Consider the following 27,485-nt stretch of genomic DNA (forward strand, 5'->3'; position numbering starts at 1 on the left):
TCAATCTCGTCACCGGCAAGTCACTTTACTCGTTCTGTAATGCATGATCCCGTGACTAACTACTTAGTCACATTGAGATCATTATGATGATGCATTAGCAAGTGGGCCCGGAGATACCTCTCCGTCATACGGAGTGACAAATCCCAGTCTCGATTCGTGCCAACCCAACAGACACTTTCGGAGATACTTGTAGTGCACCTTTATAGCCACCCAGTTACGTTGTGACATTTGGTACACCCAAAGCATTCCTACGGTATCCGGGAGTTGCACAATCTCATGGTCTAAGGAAATGATACTTGACATTAGAAAAGCTCTTAGCAAACAAACTACACAATCTTGTGCTATGCTTAGGATTGGGTCTTGTCCATCACATCATTCTCCTAATGATGTGATCCCGTTATCAATGACATCCAATGTCCATGGTCGGGAAACCATAACCATCTATTGATCAACGAGCTAGTCAACTAGAGGCTCACTAGGGACATGTTGTGGTCTATGTATTCACACATGTATTACGGTTTCCATTTAATAGAATTATAACATGAACAATAGACAATTATCATGAACAAGGAAATATAATAATAACCATTTTATTATTGCCTCTAGGGCATATTTCCAACAGTCTCCCACTTGCACTAGAGTCAATAATCTAATTCACATCACTATGTGACTGTAATGAATCCAACACCCATGGGGTTTGATCATATCTTGCTTGTGAGAGAGGTTATTAGTCAATGGGTCTGAATCTTTCAGATCCGTGTGTGCTTTACAAATCTCCATGTCATCTCCTAGATGCAGCTACCACGCGCTATTTGGAACTATTCCAAATAACCGCTCTACCATACGAATTCGGTCTACTACTCAGAGTCATCCAGATTAGTGTCAAAGCTTGCATCGGCGTAACCCTTTACGACGAACTCTTTTACCACCTCCATAATCGAGAAAATTCCTTAGTCCACTAGTTACTAAGGATAACCTTTGACCGTTGTCCTATGATCCATTCCTAGATCACACTTGTACCCCTTGACTGACTCATGGCAAGGCACACTTCAGGTGCGGTACACAGCATAGCATACTGTAGAGCCTACGTCTAAAGCATAGGGGACGACCTTCATCCTTTCTCTCTATTCTGCCGTGGTCAGTTCTTGAGTCTTACTCAATACTCACACCTTATAACACAGCCAAGAACTCCTTCTTTGCTGATCTATTTTGAACTCCTTCAAAATCTTGTCACGGTATGTATTCATTTGAAAGTACTATTAAGCGTTTTTTGATCTATCCTTATAGATCTTGATGCTCAATGTTCAAGTAGCTTAATCCAGGTTTTCCATTGAAAAACACCTTTCAAACAACCCTATATGCTTTCTAGAAATTCTACATCATTTCCGATCAACAATATGTCAACAACATATACTCATCAGAAATTCTATAGTGCTCCCACTCACTTCTTTGGAAATACAAGTTTCTCATAAACTTTGCATAAACCCAAAATCTTTGATCATCTCATCAAAGCGTATATTCCATCTCCGAGATGCTTACTCCAATCCTTAGAAGGATTACTAGAGCTTTGCACTTGTTAGCATCTTTCAGGATTTACAAAACCTTTTGGTTGTATCACATACAACCTTTCCTCAAGAAAATCGTCGAGGAAACAATGTTTTGACATCCTATCTGCAAGATTTCATAAATAATGCAGTAACTGCTAATATAATTCCAACAGACTCTTAGCATCGCTACGAGTGAGAAAGTCTCATCGTAGTCAACTCCTTGAACTTGTCAGAAAACATCTTAGCGACAAGTCGTGCTTTCTTATTGTTGACACTTACCATCATTGCCCGTCTTCCTTTTAAAATCCATCTGTACTCAACAGCCTTACGACCATAAAGTAGTTCTTCCAAAGTCTATACTTTGTTTTCATACATGGATCCTCTCTCGGATTTTACGGCCTCGAGCCATTCGTCAAAATTTGGGCCCACCATCGCTTCTCCATAGCTCGTAGGTTCATTGTTGTCTAGCAACATGACCTCCAAGACAGGATTACGTACCACTCTGGAGTAGTACGTATCCTCGTCGACCTACGAGTTTTGGTAGTGACTTGATCTGAAGTTTCATGATCAATATCATCAGCTTCCACTTAAATTGGTGTAGGCGCCACAGGAACAACTTCTTGTGCCCTGCTACACACTGGTTGAAGTGATGGTTCAATAACCTCATCAAGTCTCCACCATCCTCCCACTCAATTCTTTCAAGAGAAACTTTTCCTCGAGAAAGGACCCGTTTCTGGAAACAATCATTTTTGCTTCCGGATCTGAATTAGGAGGTATACCCAACTATTTTTGGGTGTCCTATGAAGATGCATTTTATCCTCTTTGGGTTCGAGCTCATCCGGCAAAACTTTTCACATAAGCATCACAGCCCCAAAATTTTTAAGAAATGCCAGCTTAGGTTTCTCTAAACCATAGTTCATACGGTGTCATCTCAACGGAATTACGTGGTTGTCTATTTAAAGTGAATGCGGATGTCTCTAATGCCTAACCCATGAACGATAGTGGTAATTCAATAAGAGACATCATGGTATGCCCCATATCCAATAGGGTGCATCTATGATGTTCGGACACACCATCACACTGTGGTGTTCCAGGCGGTGTTAGTTGTGAAACAATTTCCACAATGTCTTAATTGTGTACCAAACTCGCAACTCAGATATTCATCTCTATGAGCATATCATAGACATTTTATCCTCTTGTCACGAAGATCTTCAACTTCACTTTGAAATTACTTGAACCTTTCAATAATTCAAACTTGTGTTTCATCAAGTAAATATACTCAGCATCTACTCAAATCATCTGTGAAGTAAGAACATAACGATATCCACTGCGTGCCTCAGCACTCATTGGACTGCACACATCAAAATGTATTACTTCCAACAAGTTGCTTTCTTGTTCCATCTTACTGAAAACGAGGCCTTTCAGTCATCTTGCCCATGTGGTATGATTTGCATGTCTCAAGTGATTAAAAATCAAGCGAGTCCAAACGATCCATCTGCATTGAGTTTCTTCATGCATATATACCAATAGACATGGTCCGCATGTCTCAATCTTTTCAAAAATGAGTGAGTCCAAAGATCCATCAACATGGAGCTTCTTCATGCATTTTATACCAATATGACTTACATGGCAGTGCCACAAGTAGGTGGTACTATCATTACTATCTTATATCTTTTGGCATGAACATGCGTATCACTACGATCGAGATTCAATAAACCATTCATTTTAGGTGCAAGACCATTGAAGGTATTATTCAAATAAATAGAGTAAACATTATTCTCCTTAAATGAATAACCGTATTGCGATAGACATAATCCAATCATGTCTATGCTCAACGCAAACACCAAATAACAATTATTTAGGTTTAACACCGATCTCGATGGTAGAGGGAGCGTGCGATGTTTGATCACATCAACCTTGGAAATACTTCCAACACATATCGTCACCTCGCCTTTAGCTAGTCTCCGTTTATTCCGTAGCCTTTTATTTCGAGTTACTAACACTTAGCAACCGAACCGGTATCTATTACCATGGTGCTACTAGGAGTACTAGTAGAGTACACATTAATATAATGTATATCCAATATACTTCTGTCGACCTTGCCTGCCTTCTTATCTACCAAGTATCTAGGGTAATTCTGCTCCAGTGACCGTTCCCCTTATTACAGAAGCACTTAGTCTCGGGTTTGGGTTCAACCTTGGGTTTCTTCACTAGAGCAGCAACTGATTTGTCATTTCATGAAGTATCCCTTCTTGCCCTTACCCTCTTTGAAACTAGTGGTTTCACTAACCATCAACAATTGATGCTACTTCTTGATTTCTACTTTCGCGGTGTCAAACATCGCGAATAGCTCAAGGATCATCATATCTATCCTTGATATGTTATAGTTCATCACAAAGCTCTAGTAGCTTCGTGGCAGTGACTTTCGAGAAACATCACTATCTCATCTGGAGGATTGACTCCCACTCGATTCAAGTGATTGTTGTACTCAGACAACCTGAGCACATGCTCAACGATTGAGCTTATCTCCCTTATTTTGTAGGCTAAGAAACTCGTCGGAGGTCTCATACCTCTTGACATGGGCACGAGCGTGAACTCCCAATTTCAGCCCCTGGAACATCTCATATGTTCCGCAACGTTTCAAAAAATGTCTTCGGTGCCTCAATTCTAAACCGTTTAACATTACGCACTGAACTATCATGTAGTCATCAAAACGTGTATGTCAGATGTTTGCAACATCCACAGACAACGCTCGAGGTTCAGCACACCGAGCGGTGCATTAAGGACATAAGCCTTCTGTGTAGAAATGAGGACAATCCTCAGTTTACGGACCTAGTCCGCATAATTGCTACTATCAACTTTCAACTATATTTTCTCTAGGAACATATCTAAAACAATATAACTGAAACGCGAGCTACGACATAATTTGCAAAGACCTTTTGACTATGTTCAGGATAATTAAGTTCAGCTGATTATTTAATAAACTCCCACTTAGATAGACATCCCTCTAGTCATCTAAGTGATACATGATCCGAGTCAACTAGGCTGTGTCCGATCATCATGTGAGACGGACTAGTCATCATCGGTGAACATCTGCATGTTGATCGCATCTGCTATATGACTCATGTTCGACCTTTCGGTCTCTTGTGTTCCAAGGCCATGTCTGTACATGCTAGGCTTGTCAAGTCAACCTAAGTGTTTTGCATGTGTAAATCTGGCTTACACCCGTTGTATGCGAACGTTAGAATCTATCACACCTGATCACCACGTGGTGCTTCGAAACAATGAACCTTTGCAACAGTGCACAGTTAGGGGGAACACTTTCTTGAAATTTTATGAGGGATCATCTTATTTATGCTACTGTCGTTCTAAGCAAATAAGATGCAAAAACATGATAAACATCTCATGCAATCAAATAGTGACATGATATGGCCAATATCATTTTGCTCCTTTTTATCTCCATCTTCGGGGCGCCATGATCATCATCGTCACCGGCATGACACCATGATCTCCATCATCGTGTCTTCATGAAGTTGTCTCACCAACTATTACTTCTACTACTATGGCTAACGTTTAGCAATAAAGTAAAGTAATTACATGGCGTTATTCAATGACACGCAGGTCATACAATAAATTAAGACAACTCCTATGGCTCCTGCCGGTTGTCATACTCATCGACATGCAAGTCGTGATTCCTATTACAAGAATATGATCAATCTCATATATCACATATATATCATTCATCACATCCTTTTGGCCATATCACATCACACGGCATATGCTACAAAAAGAAGTTAGACGCCCTCTAATTGTTGTTGCAAGTTTTTACGTGGCTATTATGGATTTCTAGCAAGAACGTTTCTTACCTACGCCAAAACCACAACTTGATATGCCAATTGCTATTTACCCTTCATAAGGACCCTTTTCATCGAATCCAATCTGACTAAAGTGGGAGAGACAGACACCCACTAGCCACCTTATGCAACTAGTGCATGTCAGTCGGTGGAACCTGTCTCATGTAAGCGTATGTGTAAGGTCGGTCCGGGCCGCTTCATCCCATGATGCCGCCGAATCAAGATAAGACTAGTAGTGGCAAGTAAATTGACAAAATCGACTCCCACAACAACTTGTGTTCTACTCGTGCATAGAAACTACGCATAGACCTGGCTCTGATACCACTATTGGGGAACGTAGTAATAATTCAAAATTTTCTACACATCACCAAGATCAATCTATGGAGATTCTAGCAACAAGAGAGGGAGAGGATGAGCATCTTCATACCCTTGAAGATCGCGATGCGGAAGTGTTACAAGAACACAGATGAGGGAGTCGTACTCGCGGCGATTCAAATCGCGGAAGATCCGATCTAACACCAAACGGACGACGCCTCCGCGTTCAACACACATACAGCCTGGGGACGTCTCCTCCTTCTTGATCCAGCAAGGGGAGAGGAGAAGTTGAGGGAGAACTCCAGCAGCACGACGGCATGGTGGCGATGGAGCTCGTGGTTCTCCGGCAGAGCTTCGCTAAGCACTATGGAGGAGGAGCAGTTGGAGGAGGAGAGGGCTGCGCCAGGGGAAGGGTGTGCGGCTGCCCTCTTTATCCCTTACTATATATAGGGGGAAACGGGAGGAGGAGCCGCCCTAGGGTTTCCCTAGGGGAGGGGCGGCGGCCACAGGGGAAACCCTAGATGGGTTTGGGTGCCCCCACCCCTAGGAAACTTGCCCCCCAAGTCGAGAGGGGTGGTTGCCCTAGGGGAGGCGCCCCCACCTCTCCAAGTTATGTGAGATGGGGTGGGAGGGGCGCTCAGCCCCTTAGTGGGCTGATGTGCCCCCTCCCCTTGGCCCATAAGGCCCCAACGCTTGTCGGGGCCTCCGAAACCCCTTTCGGACACGCTGGTCGTCACCCGGTACCCCCGGAACAATTCCGCACACCAATACCCTTCATCCAATATACTGATCTTCACCTCTGGATCATTTCGGAGTTCCTCGTCACGTCCGGGATGTCATCTGGGACTCCAAACAACCTTCGGTAACCACATACTATTTCCCATAACAACTCTAGCGTCACCAAACCTTAAGTGTTTAGACCCTATGGGTTCGGGAACCATGCAGACATGACCGAGATACCTCTTCGGCCAATAACCAATAGCGGGATCTGGATACCCATATTGGCTCCCACATGTTCCACGATGATCTCATCGGATGAACCACGATGTCGGGGATTCAATCAATCCTGTATACAATTCCCTTTGTCAATCGGTATGTTACTTGCCCGAGATTCGATCGTCGGTATCCCAATACCTCGTTCAATCTCGTTACCGGCAAGTCACTTTACTCGTTCCGTAATGCATGATCCTATGACTAACTACTTAGTCACATTGAGCTCATTATGATGATGCATTACCAAGTGGGCCCAGAGATACCTCTCCATCATACGGAGTGACAAATCCAAGTCTCGATTCGTGCCAACCCAACAGACACTTTCGGAGATATCTGTAGTGCACCTTTATAGCCACCCAGTTACGTTGTGACGTTTGGTACACCCAAAGCATTCCTACGGTATCCGGGAGTTGCACAATCTCATGGTCTAAGGAAATGATACTTGACATTAGAAAAGCTCTTAGCAAATGAACTACATGATCTTGTTCTATGCTTAGGATTGGGCCTTGTCCATCACATCATTCTCCTAATGATGTGATCCCGTTATCAATGACATCCAATGTCCATGGTCAGGAAACCGTAACCATCTATTGATCAACGAGCTAGTCAACTAGAGGCTCACTAGGGACATGTTGTGGTCTATGTATTCACACATGTATTACGGTTTCCATTTAATACAATTATAGCATGAACAATGGACAATTAGCATGAACAAGGAAATATAATAATAACCATTTTATTATTGCCTCTAGGGCATATTTCCAACAGTTTTGCCATGAGAGTCCAACATACCTACCTATGGATTGAGTAAGATCTTCCAAGTAAGTTGTCATCGGTGCAAGCAATGAAAATTGCTCTCTAAATATGTATGATCTATTAGTGTGAAGAAAATAAGCTTTATACGAGCTTGTGATATGGAAGAAATAAAAGGGACAGAATGCATAATAAAGGTCATAATAAAGGTCCTTATCACAAGTGGCAATATAAAGTGACGTTCTTTTGCATGAAGATTTTGTGCATCCAACCATAAAAGCGCATGACAACCTCTGCTTCCCTCTGCGAAGGGCCTATCTTTACCTTCTACCCTCATACAAGAGTCATGGTGATCTTCACCTTTCCATTTTACACTTTATCCTTTGGCAAGCACTATGTGTTGGAAAGATCCTAATATATATATATATATATATATATATATATATATATATATATATATATATATATCCACTTGGATGTAGGTTTTCATAAATTATTATTGTTGACATTACCCTTGAGGTAAAAGGTTGGGAGGCGAAACTATAAGCCCCTATCTTTCTCTGTGTCCAATTGAAACTTTGTACCCATAAGTATTGTGTGAGTGTTACCAATTGCGAAAGAGTATATGATAGTTGAGTATGTGGACTTGCTGAAAAGCTCTTATATTGACTCTTTTCGATGTTATGATAAATTGCAATTGCTTCAATGATCGGGATCATAGTTTGTTAGTTTTCAATGAAGTTTCTGATTCATACTTTACATTGTGAATAGATTGTTACTTTAGCATAAGAAATCATATGACAATATATATGTTGCTCTTCTAAGAATGATCGTGATGCCCTCATGTCCGTATTTTATTTCATCGGCACCTCTATCTCTAAACACGTGGACATATTTTTTGATATCAGCTTTCGCTTGAGGACAAGCGAGGTCTAAGCTTGGGGGAGTTGATACGTCCATTTTGCATCATGCTTTTATATCAATATTTATTGCATTATGGGCTATTACTACACATTATGTCACAATACTTATGCCTTTTCTCTCTTATTTTATAAGGTTTACATGAAGAGGGAGAATGCCGACAGCTGGAATTCTGGGCTGGAAAAGGAGCAAATATTAGAGACCTATTCCGCACAACTCCAAAAGTCCTGAAACTCCACGAAGGTCAGTTTTAGGATATATTAAAAATATTGGGCGAAGAAAGCACCAGAGGGGGGCCACCCACCAGCCACGAGGGTGGAGGGCGCGCCCTACCCCCCTGGGCATGCCCTTGCCTCGTGGGCCCCCTGATAGGCTCCCGATGCCCATCTTCTGCTATATGGTGTATTTTTCCCTAGAAAAATCATAAGGAAGCTGTCGGGATGAAGCGCCGCCGTCTTGAGGCGGAACCTGGGCAGGACCAATCTAGGGCTCCGATGGAGCTGTTCTGCCGGGGAAACATCCCTCCGGGAGGGGGAAACCGTCGCCATCGTCATCGCCATCGATCCTCTCATCGAGAGGGGGTCAATCTCCATAAACATCTTCACCAGCACCATCTCCTCTCAAACCCTAGTTCATCTCTTGTATCCGATCTTTGTCTCAAAACCTCATATTGGTACTTGTGGATTGCTAGTAGTGTTCTCCTTGTAGTTGATGCTAGTTGGTTTACTCGGTGGAAGATCATACGTTCGGATCCTTAATGCTATTCAATACCCCTCTGATTATGAACATGAATATAATTTGTGAGTAGTTATGTTTTTTTCCTGGGGACATGGGAGAAGTCTTATTATAAGTAGTCGTGTGAATTTGGTATCCGTTCGATATTTTGATGAGATGTGTGTTGTCTCTCCTCTAGTGGTGTTATGTGAATGTCGACTACATGACACTTCACCATGATTTGGGCCTAGGGGAAGGCATTGGGAAGTAATAAGTAGATGATGGGTCGCTAGAGTGATAGAAGTTTAAACCCTAGTTTATGTGTTGCTTCGTAAGGGGCTGATTTGGATCCATATGTTTCATGCTATGGTTAGGTTTACCTTAATTCTTCTTTCGTAGTTGCGGATGCTTGCGAGAGGGGTTAATCATAAGTGGGATGCTTGTCCAAGGAAGGGCAATACCCAAGCACCGGTCCACCCACATATAAAATTATCAAAGTAGTGAACATGAATCATATGAGCATGATGAAAACTAGCTTGACGATAATACCCATGTGTCCTCCGGAGCGCTTTTCTTTATATATAAGAGTTTGTCCAGGCTTGTCCTTTGCTACAAAAAGGATTGGGCCACCTTGCTGCACCTTGTTTACTTTTGTTACTTGTTACCCGTTACGAATTACCTTATCACAAAACTATCTGTTACCGATAATTTCAGTGCTTGCAGATAATACCTTATTGAAAACCGCTTGTCATTTCCTTCTGCTCCTCGTTGGGTTCGACACTCTTACTTATCGAAAGGACTACGATAGATCCCCTATACTTGTGGGTCGTCATAATGGTAACAACAGTAACAGTTTTGTAGTAGTTGTAACAGTAGCAATAGTAATAGTAACTTAGCAAGAACAGTATGTGAAAAGTTCGTAGGCATTGGATCGGTGATTACGTTGGATAACATTCATCATATAACAGTCATAACCTAGGGCGACACAAAAGTAGCTCCAGTTCATAAATATAATGTCGGCATATACTCCCTCCATTCCTTTATATAAGGTGTATTATTTTCGGCACGGTAACCAAGGCACATAATTATACACATGTTAGGACGAAATTAACCTTGGCAAAATCATTGATTAGCAGCAACTAAATCATTAGGCAAGGAAAGTAAGAGATAAACACAATCAGGAGAGAGACACTTTCCCTTTTTCTTTTTACAATAGAATATGCATGCAATCAGGGAAGCGATACTCTTCTTTTTTTGAAGGGGTAACGATGGAATTACAAGGAATTAGAAGAAATGTACCTTACATAGTGGAATTTTATCAAAAACCAAATACACCTTATATTAAGGAATGGAGGGAGTATTCCATAAATAGTCATACGTGCTTATGGAAAAGAATTTGCATGACATCTTTTGTCCTACCCTCCCATGGCAGCGGGGTCCATAAGGAAACAAAGGGATATTAAGGCCTCCTTTTAATACAGAACTAGAACAAAGCATTAACACATAATGAATACATGAACTCCTCAAACTACTGTCATCACCAGAAAGTATCCCAATTGTTGTCACCTTGAGGTTTATGGATCATAACACACAATAGGTGAATATGACTTCCAAGATCAGATCACGAACATAGATATAATGTTGAAAACATAAACGGTTCAGATCTGAAATCATGGCACTCGGGCCCTAGTGACAAGCATTAAGCATAGCAAAGTCATAGCAACACCAATCTCAGAACATAGTGGATACTAGGGATCAAGCCCTAACAAAACTAACTCAATTACATGATGAATCTCATCCAACTCCTCACCGACCAGCGAGCCTACGAAGGAATTACTCACTCCCGACGGGGAGCATCATGAAATCGGTGATGGAGAGTGGTTGGTCATGACGAAGACCGAAGATCCCCCTCTCCGGAACCCCGAACGGGCTTCAGATCTGGCCTCCCGATGAAGAACAGGAGGTGGTAGCGGCTCCGTATCGTAAAATGTGATGAAACTTTCTCTCCTATTGTTTCTGAAAAAATAGGATTTTATAGCGTCAGAATTAGGGTCAGCAGAGGCTCATGGGCCCCACTACCCACCAAGGCGTGCTAGAGGGGGGTGGCGCACCCTGGTGCCTTGTGGGAAGCTCCCCCTGGTCTTGGTTACAAAAATTATTATTTATTCCAAAATAATTCTCCAAAAAGTTTCATCCAATTTCGAGAACTTTTATTTCTGCACAAAAATAACACCATGGTAGTTCTGCTGAAAACAGCGTCAGTCCGGGTTAGTTTCACTCAAATCATGCAAATTAGAGTCCAAAACAAGAGCAAAAGCGTTGGGAAAAGTAGATACGATGGAGACGTATCATGAAGATCAGCACAGTCTTTAGTATTGGTGGAGTCACCCTTTTCTTCATGGTCGAAGATGGACTTGCTGACGAAAACTTAGTAACGAGGGCCAAGCTTGCAGCCCCAAAGTCAGATTCCTCTGCTTTCTCAGATTCTTCCTCAGAATCCATTTCCTTCCCAATGAAAGCGCGAGCCTTGCTGGAGGTAATTTTATTATTTGGTGAGGGCTTTGATGAAGATTTTGACAACTTCTTCTTCTTGTTGTCATCAGAGGCATCATCCTTGCTAGACTTTTTCTTCTTTGACCCCTTTTTCCAGAGGGGGCAATCATCGATGTGTTGACCAACCTTTTTGCACTTGTGACATGTTATTTTGTTGTAGTTTCGGGCAGAAGCTTCAGTGTTCTTTGAATCATACTTTGAGGATTTTCTAAAGCGGTTCCTCTGGGAGAACTTCTGGAACTTCCTCACAAGCATAGCCAGTTCTCTCTCAATTTCCTCGACGCTGTCAGTGTTGCATTCTGACACTTCTTCTTCTTTAGATGAAGAAATTGCCTTTGGTTTGGCCTTTTCCTTTAAAGTGCGAGATCGTCCATAGCTGAGACCATACATATCTCTCTTCTCAGCTTGCTGAAATCCATGAGTATTGAGTCTCTCAAGAATATCAGCGGGATCAAGTGACTTGTAATATGGACGCTCTTGAATCATCAGAGCCAAGGTGTCAAAGGAGCTGTCAAGAGACTTCAACAATTTCTTCACAACCTCATGATCAGTAATGTCAACAGCACCGAGAGCTTGAAGTTCATTGGAGATATCGGTGAGGCGATCAAAGGTCTGCTGAACAATCTCGTTGTCGAGTCTTCTGAAGCAGTTGAAGAGATTGCGGAGCACATCAACACGTGAGCACGTTGAGTGGAAACGCCTTCATTGACCTTAGAAAGCATGTCCCAGATAAGCTTCGCTGTTTCTAGAGCACTCACTTGGCCATATTGTCCTTGTTGAGACGTCCACATATGATGTTCTTCGCTTGAGAGTCGAGTTGCTTGAATCTCTTCACACCAGCAGCATTGATGCTAGGGGCAATAGTGGGAACGCTGTTCTCAATGACGAACCAGAGATCGTTGTCAAGTGCCTCAAGATGCATGCACATCTTGTTCTTCCAGTAAGGATAGTCTATGCCATCGAAGATGGGGCATGCAACAGAAACCGTGATCATACCTGCAGTCGACATAACTAAAACTCCAGGTGGCTAAACCAAAAACACACAGAACAAGGAAGTACCTTGCCCTGGTACCAATTGAAAAAACAGGTTATCTCCCAAGGGGGGTGAATGGGAGATTTTTAGAAATTACTCAAACTCTGAAGAATTTGACGAAGATTAGAGTGAAGAAATAGAAACCTAAGGGAAACTAAGTCATCATAGAATCAGAGTACATGCAATCAAGATACGTAAGATTGAAGATCGTGTAATCATACAATCATTCACGCATGAAGAATATGAACTGGAGAAATGAAAGATAGCATGATGAAATACTTCAGTTCAAATTCGTCAGAGTAAAGATAAAAAATTCTTCAGCTGCGGAATAATGTAAGAGAGAGTGCGGAATTTGTAATTTTGTTGGCTCGATGAAGGCAATGCAATTTGGTAGACCAGTTCCAGTTGTTGCATCAACTGTACATCTGGTTGAGGCGGCTGAGTCGCAACTCAGAGGGCACACAGTCCTCACTGTATTCCTCTTGAACTAAGGCCCGCAGACCTCGCCCAATCACTCGTGGTAAGTCTTGAAGGTAGATTTCCAAAATCTTCACAGACTTGTTCACCGGCACACCACAATGACTCTTGGTGTACTTAGAACTTGACGCCTAACCGTCTGGAAGAATGACAGTCTTCAAAGGTAACATGTGTTGGACCACACAGATCAATTTCTCCAGTGATGCTCAATCAGTTTGGCTCTGGGTTTTTCCTCACTTAGGATTCTCTCAAAGTCGTCGGAGGATGGGTTGCTCTCTTATGACAAATGTCAAGTTCTCTCGGAGCAGCCAACCAACAAGTGGTTGTGGGGGACGGCTATTTATATCCAGGGGGCAACCCGACATGAATTGTCATAAATGCCCTTCTATGATTCGACTGTTGTCAGGATAAGGATCCACTCGACAGCTGGCACGCAGTGCAGCAACGGTCAATATTTGAAATCTCAAGTCCGCCGGGGCACTCAGTTTCCTCACTTTTAGGCAGATCGCACTGGCGAACTCCTAACTCCTTAGCGTGACCAAATTCATCAGCGACCAGATGAACATCATCATTGTCACTAGCAAATGCGTCAGATGTACTGAAGATTTCCAAAGGCTTCACTCGAAGTGGCTCTTGTGTATGGGTTTGAGTAAGTTTGACCATCACCTTGGAAATGTGAAATATGTTTCACCTTGACCCCCTTTGATAGTACGGGTTTTCCCATGACTCAAATAGGAAAAAAAAATAAACTACACAAACAAAAGTCTTCAAGCTTCAAAGTCTTCACATCAATTTCTTTAAAGGTATCAATTTCATCACCAAATTCTTCACTTGAAGAAATCCAATTTTTAGGGGTCGTCTTCCATGTGTTAAACCAAATCCTCAAGGATTTTGTTTCCTGTGTATACTCACAAACACATTAGTTCCTCAACCTATTTGTCTTCAATACTCCAAAACCACTAAGGGGACACTTGATGCACTTACAACCAAGCTAGACGCGGTGCGACCCAGACACAAGCTTAAGCCCAACACCTGTGTGGCTTGGCCGGACTGGGTGTAGTGAGGCCCAGCCCCACGACCGACTACTTATACTCTCTCCAGCTAAGTGTAAAACCCGGAGAAACGACTCGGCGGCTACGAACCCTAATCCCCTTCCTCCTCTATTCGTCTCATTTCTGTGTCCCAGTTGTAATCGAGACTTGATGCACTATTGTTAAGTGAGAGAGAATGGATCGATCCCCACCTTCTCCTCCCTAAAAACCTATCTATCTAGTTTTATTTAGGCTTTATTGCATGTAGGCGATTAACGTTTTGGTCCGATTTGTATAAAAACTTGTTGTCCCCGATCTATATGTTTGCTATTGCTATGTTGAAGTTCTATCTACGTGAAAATGTTGATCACATTGCAAGGGTTGTATGAATTTGGGGACGGATGTGAAGAGGACGAGTGTGGAAGCAGGGAAATGTTGAAGCAGATAAATGAGGGGGGGTGGGTTTAAATTTGACCAGTCCAACTTAGATGCTCTCACTTGGATGTAATTTTGTAGCTGGTGTGATTGTCCAACGAGCGACATGTCAAACCAATAGTGAGACAGCTAGGGCAGGCAGCAGGCCAGTGGCTGCCAGAGACTGCGTGGTGTACCCACGAGTAAACAGGGGACGAAAACGCACTCAGCCGAGACAAGAGAGTGTGTGTCGACCTGCTTCTGCGTTCCCATCCCCCCTCCCGTCTCCGCCGAGCGCCCCCAAAGTCAAAGAAAACCACGCTGCAACTTGCTAACGAATTCCATTGCGTGTGCTTCCCGTCCTCCCATCCCCTCCCCCCACCACCTCCGCTCCTCCGCCCACGCCAATCCTCCTAAATCCACCGCCGCCGATCCGCCGTGATGGACCGCAGCAGCAGCAGCAATAGCGGCGGCGGCGGCGGACACAACCCGCACCTCGGCGTCAACAAGCACGGCCGGAACATCCGCAAAGCAACGCCGCCGCCGCCTCCTCAGCAGCCGCCCCGCCCGCCGCACCCCCAGCCGCAGGTATACAACATCAGCAAGAACCAGTTCCGCGACATGGTCCAGCAGCTCACCGCCGGCACGCCTTCCCCTCCGCCGCCCCAGCACCACCACCGCCCCCCTCCGCCGCTCCAGCAGCAGCACCAACAGCAGTCCAAGCCCGCCTCCATGCGCCTCCAGAAGATCCGCCCGCCCCCCATCTCCACCCCCGTCGCGCGGCCCCCTCCCGTCCGCAACCACCACCAGATACCCAACCCTAACCACAACCCCGCCTTTCATCGCCCCCCGCACCCGCAACACATGCCCATGCCTCCGCCGGGGCCCGCCTGGGCCGACTCGCCCGTCTCTGCCTACATGCGCATCCTCGAGAACTCCCTCTTCAGCGCCACTCCTCCCGGGGCTGCCGCGGCGGCGGCCGCTGCCGCTCATGCTCACGCCGCGGCTGCAGCAGCAGCTGCTGGACGGGGCCCTCCGCAGCACCCTTATCACCCGCCCCCGCCGCCGGTGCCGTCGCCTGGGATACTCCCTTCGCCGACCGGATTTCTCAATTTGCTCTCGCCGACGCCCAGGTCGCCCTACCCGCTCCTCTCGCCGGGATTCCAGCAACCCCCTCCGCTCACGCCGAACTTCCCCATGTTGTCACCGCTGCCAGGAACAGGGATCCTGGGGCCAGGGCCCATGCCGCCGCCGCCTTCGCCAGGGCTATGGTTCCCGCAGTCGCCGTCGGGGCTGCTCTCACCGTCCGGATTCTTTCCATTGCTGAGCCCACGGTGGAGAGATATGTAGCATGCGTCAGCAGACGCCCCTGTAACATTTGACGGTAGGGAGGTAGCTACTGTGATGGGAATTGGTTCATCCGACGGAGGTGAAACAGGTGGGTTGTAGCTCTCGACACCATTATTTGTTGCTGTTAATTGCTGCTGTGCGATTAGCATCAGTCTGTAAGGCTTCGGTAAAGGCTGTTGGTTACATATTTGTAATTGTATAACTGGGGAAAATTTCAATTTATTCACTTTCTTAGCTGCAAAAGGAGGACAGTAAGAACTGGGAATGTTGTAGTGTAGATTCTTGAGTGGCTAGGCTTGAAACATGTAACTGTAATTTTAGTTCAAGAAAGATGAGTTCTTTCTGACAAATATTTCGCTCATGATTGCTGTTGGTATGCCTATTCAGGGAACATAAATATTTCCCCCCCTTTTCTTCTACTTGTATTTTCGAGAGGGAAGGTAACTTGTCATTATATCATAGCCCTGCTTATCTGGAAATTAACAATCCAAGTACGATTGAGGTTTAATGCATCAAGGGTGTGTCTATTTCTTCTTGGGAGCATCATGCTATCTTGCGCTAGACATGCTCATACAGTCATACATGAGATAAAGTTTGTTAGTTTGGCCTGAATGTTTATTCACTTCGTATACATGTTATCTTCAATTTAATGTCATGATAGGCAGTAGCTTAGTCAGCATTATTACTGTTCCTTTAGTGTTTTGAAGCAGATCGGTTGTTTGGCAACTTTGGTCAGTCACATATCCCTTTGTTGTATGCAAAATATAATTGTTAGCTTGTATATATAATTGTTAACTTTGGTCAGTCACATATCCCTTTGGTCAGTCACTTAAACCTCAGTGCATGGTATGCACCCAAAGAAACATGTTCTTGAAGAAGATAACCTTTCCAGAACTTTATCAGTCAAATACGTGTTCACAGCTTTTGTAATTTGGTTGCAGACATCAATCTTAAAGATGTAATGTTTGGTGTCACACCACCTGACCGTTCTGCCCATTGGAATGTGAAATTGTCTTTATAGTGAATATGTAGTTATCTCTCAGATGCCTTGAAAGGAATAATTATACAATTCACTGCTGCAATAGAGTAGCAGGATTCTGATCAACAATCTGTCAGTTCTGATCTGTACAGATCTTCAAGTGTTTTTATTAGTAGCAACCATGCATGTCATGTTAGTTAGCTTACAAGTGTTCAAAATGTTCTTACATGTTGTCGTAACCGTAAACATCTGCTGGTAGGTGTGTTACATTACTTTTTGGGCTGAGGACATGCTTGAAGTTCCCTACAGATTAATGTGTGGGACCGTTGTAGCTTCATCCAAGTTTGTTCTTTCTGTCCTGAAAGCACCAGGACAATAACACATCTTATTATTGATACGGCCCTATTGTACCTGTGAAATTTGTGACAACAACTGAAAAAAAAAGGAATCTAGCTTTGCTAAAAAAAAAGTCCGAACTACCTTTGCTGAATTATATCTAAGCTGAACAGGTCATGGCGTGTCCGTGTGAAGAACAATTAGTTTGATCATATCTGCGACCGTCCAATCAACCGGAAATTTCGCAGCTATTCATGTCTCTGGTCAGATAAAGAAGGGCTAATTCCAGTAAGCATTAGTTAGATCGTGTATATGTATTTGTTTTTATGAACAGTTGACTTCTGAATGAGCAACCTGGTTCCTTGTGTGTGGACGCACGAACTCGGACAGTAGACTAAACTGTGTGTTGCAAGCAACTCTGTTGATCTGGCACTAACCTGACTAAACTAAAGAAAGTGAAGTGGCTGTCATGGTCTCATCATCATGTGTGTTTTTCTTATGCTTTCTTTTATCTCTCAGTTCTTGTGAAGAAATCAGCGTGCACCTCCAAAAGAGAACGAGGAATATGGGAAAAGGCTCAGAGATGATGATGGTGATGTGCCTTGCTCCGCACACTGACCTGTTGATCCGTCCATCTGCTTGCTTGCTTGCTTGCTATTGTTTGTTTGGCAGCCAACAATTGTTTACCAGAGCTACTGGCTAGGCCAGATGTTCTTCAGCAATTATTGAATGAATCTGGAAGAAAATATAAACCGAAGGCCAAAAACCATGGACACAGCCCATAAGCTAGTTATTGACCCATTGGATGGCTCCAAGAGGCATGTAGATCCTAATCCCTTGAGATGTTTGTGCAGCTGGAGACGACAGGGACATGCCATCCCATCCTGGGCGGTGCTGAGCCTCCCAGCGTTTAATGGTAACATTCTTCAGTCTTAAGTCCAGCTTTACTTTCCTGAACAACTTGAACTGAACCTCTTTTTCCTGCTACCTCAAAGCCCCCTTGGATGAACGTTACAGTTAGTGGGAAAACAAAACCTGCTACGTAGATATTCTCATAGCTGCAGTCCAGAGCGTGCATGATAATACAAGCCCTTAAAATAAGATATCGAATTTGGCATTTAGCATCTTATAATATATAAATGAATGGTTGCCGAACCGATGAATCCTGAATGTGCCGCCAAGGTACAGAAAGAATTAACTAAATGACAGGGATACAAATACAATGCAAGTGGCTTTTCTCTTTCTTTCTCTAGATAGTGGGCACAGCTACTCGCGTCATGTGTCCTTTTATGGTTCACACCTCCACTTGCTACAACCACAGTAGTTGAAAACTGTTCAAAAATTCAGAAGGAAAATAATGACTTTTTTTTTAAAAGAAGTAGTAACAGTTTGAGTTTTTTTCTAGGCTAGGAGCCTAGGAGTGTTTGTTCAGCTTGGTGAAGTGAGCTTTCTTCTTCAGCATGCTCCCGAATTTCCTCAGCAATGCCTTCTTCTTCTTCTTATGGCTGTGATGCTCCTGCTTGAAAGATGATCTCGGTCCATGCATCAGAAGGCCACCCATTTGATCTGCAGCTCCGTCTTCTCCCTGCGAATCGATCTCATCGTCGTCGCTCGACTCGGTGTCTACGCCACTGCTCATCATCCCTTTGCACAGGTCATCTTCTAGGATCTTGCTGTTCTCCATGGAGTTAGCCTCCACTGACACCTCTCTTTCATGTTTCACCTGCCTGACCGTCTCCACTTCCACATGCTTGATCTCCTCGAGCGCTTGGACGATCCTATCGCTGTTCCTGCGATCTTCATGATCGCCTCGCGCGGCGTTGTCCATCGGCGAGCACATCATCTTCCGGAACACATTTGGCTGCTTCTCCGGGCTCCGACCAGCTGACTGATCTCCTCCTTTCATGGCGGTGGCCTCTGCGAGCATTGCAGCCAGCTCGTCGGCCTTCACTCGTGCAGCCGCTTCCCTCGTCCGCAGGCCATCATTCTCCCGTGCGATGCTCTGGAGCTCCTCCTCCTTCTCGGCCAGTGTCTCCTTCAACCTCAGGCTGCTGATCTTCTCTTCCTCTGCCGTCAGGTTGGCCTCAGTGATCTTGGACTCCACCAGCCTCAGCTTGCTCTGCAGCTGCACCATGTTATCCTTGGCATCCTTCGCCTCGTGCTCCGCCGCTCTCTGTGATTGGAGCATGGTGTCCATCTCCAGCTTGACGAGTAGTGTGTTGGACTTCTCAGCACTCCTAGCTGCCTCTTCCTCTCCGGCTTTCCTCGCCGTTGCCTCTGCCAGCAATTTCAAGGCTTCGTCGGCTTTCGCCAGAGCGGCCTCCTCTCTGAGCCGCAGCTCAGTGACTTGAACACCCAAAGCAAGCACCTCCTTCTCCTTGGTTGACAGCAGATCCTTGAGGCATGAGCTCTCGGCTGCCATTGATTGTTCTGCACTCGAGCTTGCGGCATCCATCAATTTTGAGGCTTCCTCGGCTTTCGCCAGAGCGGCCACTTCTCTGAGCCGCAGCTCAGTGACTTGGTGATCCAAAGCAAGCACCTCCTTCTCCTTGGTTGACAGCAGATCTTTGAGGTGCGAGCTCTCGGCCACCATTGATTGTTCTGCCCTTGAGCTTGCGGCATCCATCAATTTTGAGGCTTCGTCGGCTTTCGCCAGAGCGGCTGCCTCTCTGAGCCGCAGCTCAGTGACCTGATGATTCAAAGCAAGCACCTCCTTCTCCTTGGTTGACAGGAGATCCTTGAGGTGGGAGCTCTCGGTCACCATTGGTTGTTCTGCACTCGAGCTTGTGGCATCCATCATGGTACGGTTGAATCCTTCTTCCAGTTGATGAACCAGCTGTGTTTTCTCTGCCTTGAGCTCCTGCACCTCCTTCTCTGCAACTGCAAGCGACTCCATGAGCTTGCTCATTTCTGACTTGACATAGCTTGCCTCCTCCTCTGATCTCCTGAGCATTTCCGCAAACCCGACCTCCTTCGACACCCGATCATCCTGTAAAATCTTGGCTTCTGAACCCAACCTCTCGACTGTTTTCTTGAGGTAGTTGGATTCATTAAGAATCAACTCGTACTTCTCTTTTGCATTCTTGGCCTCTGATTCCAGCATCTCAACTTTTTTCTTCAGGCAGTTGGATTCTTGAAGCATCAGCTGGTACTTGTCTTCTGCGGTCTTTGTCGCGGTCTTCATCTCGGATATCTGAAGCTGTGCATGATCCAGCTCGATCTGCTTTGCCAGGACCCTCTCCTTGGCTTCTCTTGCTTCTGCTGACACCTGACGTAGAGCAGCTGCTACGTCTTCGACGCCTTTCTTGGCCTTGTTCCTCTCCTCCCTGGCCTCATCGAGCTTCTGCTGAAGCCTCACCTTGTCTCCGCCGAGCCTGCCGACCTGCGAGCTCGCTGCCTTCTCATTGCTGACGACCTGCCGATGTGCCTCATTCAGTAGCTCGTGTTCAGACCTCAGTCTGTCAATGGTAGCCTGCAGTTCAGATGCCTCCTTCCCCACGATGTCGAGACGTCTGTTCGTCTCGAGGAATCCTTCCTTGTACTCGCTCGCTTCGCCTTCTGATGCCGCAGCCTTCTCTGTCAGCTGGAGGAGCTGCGACTGTGCTTCCTTGAAACTCTTTGTCAGCGACGTCAGTGCCTCCTCGTTGGATTTGTTTAGTGAGGTGATCGCCACTAGGCGATCTTCCAGCGCCGCTGCCTTGGTCTTCCACCCTTGCGCCGACTGGTCTGCATCGATCTCTGCCCTCTTGGCGTATGCAATGTCGACCTTGAGCCCCTCGACCACTTCTTCTGCTCTGACCAGCTTCTCCTGAAACGCCATTGCTCTCTGGAGCTCAGCTCGCAGCTCTGAGGCTTCGGACCGCAGCTTGTCGATGATCTCTTCTGCTCCTTTTTCTCTGCTCTCCGTCTCAGACTTGAGCCGGGCCACCTCAGCCATCAGGATCTCCATCCTTTTTGCATTTCCGCGTGTGGTCTTCTCGGCCTCGTCGGCACGGCTGAGTGCCGAGTTCTTGGCCTGTGCGGTCACCGCCAGCTCACCCTTGGCATTCTCGAGCTCCTTGGTCACCTTAGCGAGGGAATTGACGTCCTGGGCATGGCGTTTCGTGACGTCGGCGTGCTTCCGCTGCCACTCCTCCTTCCTCCGGGCGAGCTCGATGCTCGCCTGCTCCCGCTCGACGGACTTGAACCTCTCGATCTCCAGTGCCTCTTCCGCTCGCCGCTGCGCGGCGAGGGACTCCTCGAGCTTCTGGTAGGCCTCGTCGGCCAGCGTCTTGGTGAGCACCAGGTCGTCATGGACCTGGGCTCTGTCCCTGTCGATGTTGGCCAGGTGCTCCCTGGCGTTCTTGAGGTCCTCCTGGACGAGGTTCAGCTGTGCCTGCAGCTCCGACGCCTTGGCGATCCTCGGCTGCCTCTGGAAACACAAGAAGATCAGTCACGTGGCGCATGAATGGAATGACAAATACACATGATTTTTTGTCTGTGTTTCGTTGACTCACGTCGGGAGTTTTTTGTCTCACGTCGGGGGTAGTAGAGGTACGGTGCGGCGAGGCCTTGAAGTTCAACCGGCGTTCTCCCGGTGATGGCTTTTGAGCGGCGTCGACGGACTTGTCGAGCGGAGAGGCGGCAGTGGCACGGGCGGCATTGTGTAGTGGGGAAGGCGCCCTGGCCTCTGCTGCTTGCTTGCTTGATCCTGCAGCTGCAGCAGGTTTGGCTAGCCTGCTAACTCTGGGTGCTGAAGCATGAGCCCTGCTGTAGTTGGAACTGGAACTGGAACTGGAACTAGCTGGTTCCTTGTGGTTGGAAGGTTCAGACAGACTTGCCCTGCTTTAATTTCAGCAAGACCAGGCGTTAGATCATGCAGAGTTTCTATTAAAAATTAGTCACTCCGATCCATATTAACTGTGGCTGATTTAGCCAAATCTGTTGAGGGAGTACTACTACTAACTGAAGGACTATCTACGGAAAGGAGCATGAAAATTTCATCTAGGGTTTTGGCAATTTGTACGGCGTTCGGGAGCTAAACGGATGAATTTGTTGAAAGCAGATAATATGCTGAGAACATAAGAGAAAATGGACATCTCAAGTCCTTAAAATGCAGAAGATGGACAAGAATAATCACTTACTTGGGCTTGGATGCGAGCATTGCTGAGTAGTGCCAGAAAGCAGAAGCAACCTTGAGCTTGGACTGCAACAAGGCTAAGCCAGCTAGACCCTTGTTCAAGTTCGCAATCTCGCGCTAGCTTAGCTGCTTTGGAGCCAACCGAAGCCGGGACATGCGCATGAAGGAGAGGATGGGCCTGAGATTGAACAAGAAGAAGGAAGCGATGGTGAAGACGACAGAGTGGCATGCATGTTTGTTTGGGTGCCGGCAACCTGGGATGGCACTCGTCTGCACGTCCTTCCTATGGTCATCAGTGGAATGAAATGGATGCCGTCGTGCGTGTCACCAAGCTCCAGTTTTTCTTTTCTTTTGGAGGGGAACCAAGCTCCAGATACAAGTCAGCCTATAAAGCCCATCTTTTTAGGGGTACCTATAAAGCCCAATTAAAACCTTTTTTTTCAACATCAAGCCCAATTAAATCTTACACTCACAGGCCGATCAGCTTTTGTTTGTCGAAAGGGTCCCAATCTAGTTTTGATAAGAAAAGAGGCCCAAGTCTGACGATCCTCGTCCAAAGATACTTCCAGACGGATGGATGAGATTAAAGTGCTGCAGAAACTTCCAGGCGAATGTTTTACTCTTCTTCCTTTTCACTCCTTGCTGCTGCTGATGATGGGCGATTGCTTGGAGCTTAAGGTCCACCCACCGTGGTCAGTCGCAGCGCACGCGTTATTCTCGCTCACTGACGCACACGCATACTTAGCTCTAACTTAACTGACCCCAAGTAAGAAGCATCTACAATGAATCCGCCGATCAAGAATCGAAGTAGACAAGGTATCCATGTGTTCTGAAGTAGTAATCTGACAACACTCGACGTACACAAAGAAGAGCTCCGAAAAAACTTTGAGATAGAAAAAGCCTGGCGGTTCCTGTCTAATTAGGAGTCTAATCTGTAGGCCAATTAGATCGGGATTAGAGCGTAGCTATGTGGGAGAGATCCTCCTTAGAGTTTTTTTTTAAACAAAACACACAAGACTTATTAATTAGAAATAGCAGTTACATCGTTTATGAGGAAAGGCATAATTTTATTCAGATGTTCCTTAAACCAATCAAACGTCAAAGGAAACCTAGACAACCTAGCAAGTTCGTGAGCAACTTTATTTGCTTCCATGTTACAATGCTCAAATCTAAGAATAGAAAAATCATAAGCAAAATGATAACAATCGACAAAAAATTGCAGCGCTGCACTTGCAGAGTGTCCTCCATTCTTCATAGTGTCAGTCACCTCCAAATTATAAAAAATAACGGCGATTCAGTTGCATCCTAGCCTTTGCGCAAGGGAAAGACCGAATTTGAGTGTCGAAGCTTTAGCTGTCAGGACGTCTGCACATCAATCAGTTTGCTAATTCCTCCAAGCAATGAAATTTCCTTTATCAACCCTCGGTACCGTCCCTGTGGTAACCCTAAGCAAGTCTTGATCCAAAGAAACGTGAACATTACGTTTGATAAAAACCCACACAAGGCGGATCCAACTCTCTCTTTTCAGGGTGACATTTGGAGAGGAATCGGTAACATAGTTTGTTGTTAGAGCATGCGTTCCCATAGTTATCTGATAAGCATCTTGAACTATCTCTTCATGAACCGATTTACGCTTTACCCACCACAAATACCAGATGCTAATGATGGTCATCTCACAAGCATTCCGAAGACCCGTAATAGATAAATCCTAATTTGGCAAAGAAGTAAGAATTCCGACACCACCTTACCATCGCGATCAACTTTCACATGCTCTATTGATCCATCCCCATCTCCCTTCAAACCCCCCTTACTTTATTGCACAAAAACAACAAGTGATTTGTATCTTCTAGACCAGGAAAACAAGATGGACACTAGTCCATCTTGCGACATGTACGTGACATGGCATTGCGCTAGAGCAGAAGAAAAGGGGTTGCTCAATCCCAAACAACAAAAGGGCTACTTCTCGGGAAGTAGATTCGTCATTGCCATGGCTTCAACTTTGGCCCATAATCGCATCTCATCCTTGAGCTCATAGACGGGTCGGGAGACGGAAGGTTGTCGACCGTCGGAGATGCATCCATTGCGATGCTCCAATATGGCTCAGGTCGTGAGCATGATGATGTAGGAAAGCCCTCCTTCATTTATGTCAGCTCATTTTGTCTTCCATACTCTCCCCAGTTGAAAGGTTATGCGACGCCCCCATGTGTGGTTTTGGTAATTGATGACATTCTCTATGGACTAATGATTGCATTGAGTTATATTTGAAGGATTTGTCCATAGGCATTTCTTGAAGTACATGTGTTGGTTTCAAGGAGTTTATGAGTTGACCAATGTGCTATTAAGGAATTATCCAAAGATTGGTCATGTGAGTATTGAGCTTATTGCAAGCATGTCTTGAAGAAGAAGATTGATGCTATTAAGGAATTATCCAAAGATTGGTCATGTGAGTATTGAGCTTATTGCAAGCATGTCTTGAAGAAGAAGATTGTGTGATCATTCATGTTTACCTTCAAGACATCATCCAAATGAAGAGAGTTGGAAAGAGTCAAGGTTGATCAAGACTAAGTACAGAGAGTGATTCAAGTTGATCATAACACAAAGCGTAGAAGATACACCGAGTGGGATCAAGTGATCTCACGATTTGGTAAGCATTGTCCATTGCGCTTTGTGTACTAACCCATGATCTTTGTGAGAGTTCTATGTGGGGTTAGGTTTGCTTCCATGGGCTTGCGTTAAGAGGAAGATCACATACAACCCATGGAGGATGACATCAAATCAAGGTTGTGTTATGCAAGTTCAAGTGGAGCATCACAAAGAAATCATGCTGGTAGCTTTGCTGTCCATTATGGTATCAATGGACTTGTGAAGATGTGCCAAAGAGTGGCTCACTCATAGTGGAGTATGGGGGAGCAATCAACTAGTCTTCATCAAGCGAACGCAATCAAGAAAGGTGGTCCAATTTGAGGGAGTCAAGATCGTCATCATCTCGCTCAAGTGGACTTCGTGCAAGGCAAAGGTTTGCCCTTGATAGGTTTTATATTTTACCGGTCTCATGATGATATTTTGGAGACCGGGTTATAGGATCGATAGCCGTACTATCAAGGAGGGCTCTCAAGTGAGTAGCTTGATCGTAACGTTCGTCGAGAGCTCAAACCATTGCATCCTTGCATCATCTTTATTAATTCTTATTTGTTTTGTCTTTTGAGGTTTTAGAGCTTGTGTTTATCTCCGTGACAAGCTCTAGTACTTCGAAAATGGATTTCACATGCTTCTTTTATTGCATTTTTGGTGTTGGAGGTTTTACTGGTCTTATTCGAAGAAGGGTTCTCACCATTTTCTTATGGGCCTTTTATAATTTACTTCTTATTGTTATTTCTATCAACATTGTGTTAGCCCTTGTCACTAGCTTTCCAACAAACTTGGTTTCATCAAATTTGGAGTTCGTTTGCAAAAGTTGTGGCAGTTTTGGTGTTCTGAAAAGGCTGCAGCGGTACTACCGCGGACAGGAGCGGATGTAATTTTTTACTACCGCTCTAGAGTGGTACTACCGTGGCTACTATAGCGGTAGTACAGCTTCGGACCAAAAACTCATCACAAGTCCAGTGGTGGTAGGCACAGATGTATTTTTTTAGCACCGCTCGCAAGCAGTAGTACCGCTACCCTTTGAGGGTGTACCGCTACCCCTAGCACCGTGAGGTCGAGCGGTAGTACCGCTCTGTGCGGGATGTGAGCATAACGGTTGGATTTTCCCCACCTATAAAAGGGGGTCTTCTTCCCCAATGAACCTTATCCTTTGAGCTCGTGTTCTTCCCTCATTGTTGACCTTCTTCGAGCTTGCTAACTCTCAATCCCTCCAATGATTCTTGCAAGTTCTTGAGGGAAAAGAGAGAGGAGATCTAGATCCACGTTTCCACCAATCACTTTCTCCTCTAAGTGAGGGGAACCCCTTGGATCTAGATCTTGGAGTTCTTCGTGTTCTTCTTTCGTTCTTCCTCTCATTTTCCTCCCTAGCATTAGTTGCTTTGGTGGGATTTTGGAGAGGACTTGGGCACTCCGTGTGCCCTTGCCATTGCATTTGATGCATCATTTTGAGTTCTCCACGGTGATACGTGAATGTGAAGTTTGAGAAGCTTATTACTTTTGGGTGTTTGGGCACCCTAGAGCTTGTTCCTCTTGGGTGCCTTGGCGCCCTAGACGATTGGTGTTGTTCGGAGCTCAATCATTATGGTGTAAAGCTCCGGGCAAGCGTCGGGGTCTCCAATTAGGTTGTGGAGATCGCCCCGAGCAATTTGACGGGTACCGGTGACCGCCCCCAAGGGTTGCCAAAGTGTACGGGTTCGGTGACCGCCCCCAAGGGTTGCCATTTGTACGGGTTCGGTGACCGCCCTCAAGGGTCCCTTACTGGAATCACGACATCTTGCATTGTGTGAGAGCGTGAGGAGATTACGGTGACCCTAGTGGCTTCTTGGGGAGCATTGTGCCTCCACCGCTCCAAACGGAGATTAGCATCCGCAAGGGTGTGAACTTCAGGATACATCATCGTCTCCGCGTGCTTCGGTTATCTCTTACCCGAACCCTTTATTTATGCACTTTACTTTGTGATAGCCATATTGTTCTTTGTCATATATCTTGCTATCACATAGTTACTTATCTTGCTTAGCATAAGTTGTTGGTGCACACACCTAGTTGTTGTAGGTTTTGTGCTTGACAAATTAACCGCTAGGTTTATTCCGCATTTGTTCAAGCCTACACCGTAATTATTTTAAAGTGCCTATTCACCCCCCCTCAAGGCGACATCCACGATCTTTCACCAGTCCCTACCCACCTTCATTTTATGATTTTATTGATTTTTTCCCACCAATTTTCTTTGAAAACCGCTTTTAACTGGCTCATGTTTTATATAGACTTACCAAATAAAATCATATTTTCGTTGGTAAGTTATACTCCCTCCGTTTCTAAATATTTGTCTTTTTAGAGATTTTAAATAGACTACCACATAGGGATATATATATATAGACATATTTTAGAGTGTAGATTCACTTGTTTTGCTTCTTATGTAGTCACTTGTTGAAATCTCTAGAAAGAAAAATATTTAG

General features: G+C 45.1%; 2 protein-coding genes across 2 annotated transcripts; one reads left to right on the forward strand and one right to left on the reverse strand.

Moving 5' to 3' along the window:
• The first annotated feature begins 14,846 nt into the window (after nt 1-14,846).
• Nucleotides 14,847-16,374, forward strand: LOC123126086 (VQ motif-containing protein 9). Its single transcript, XM_044546492.1, has one exon. It carries the CDS (start codon nt 15,047-15,049, stop codon nt 15,953-15,955), a length of 909 nt encoding a protein of 302 aa, XP_044402427.1. The 5' UTR covers nt 14,847-15,046; the 3' UTR covers nt 15,956-16,374.
• Nucleotides 16,375-18,402: 2,028 nt separating this feature from the next.
• LOC123126096 (putative WEB family protein At1g65010, chloroplastic) lies at nt 18,403-21,684 on the reverse strand. The gene has a single exon (XM_044546500.1). The coding sequence runs from the start codon at nt 21,217-21,219 to the stop codon at nt 18,685-18,687; it is 2,535 nt and encodes an 844-aa protein (XP_044402435.1). The 5' UTR covers nt 21,220-21,684; the 3' UTR covers nt 18,403-18,684.
• Between the last annotated feature and the right edge of the window lie 5,801 nt (nt 21,685-27,485).

The sequence above is a fragment of the Triticum aestivum genome, chromosome 1B (assembly GCF_018294505.1).
Source record: "Triticum aestivum cultivar Chinese Spring chromosome 1B, IWGSC CS RefSeq v2.1, whole genome shotgun sequence".
NCBI lineage: Eukaryota > Viridiplantae > Streptophyta > Magnoliopsida > Poales > Poaceae > Triticum > Triticum aestivum.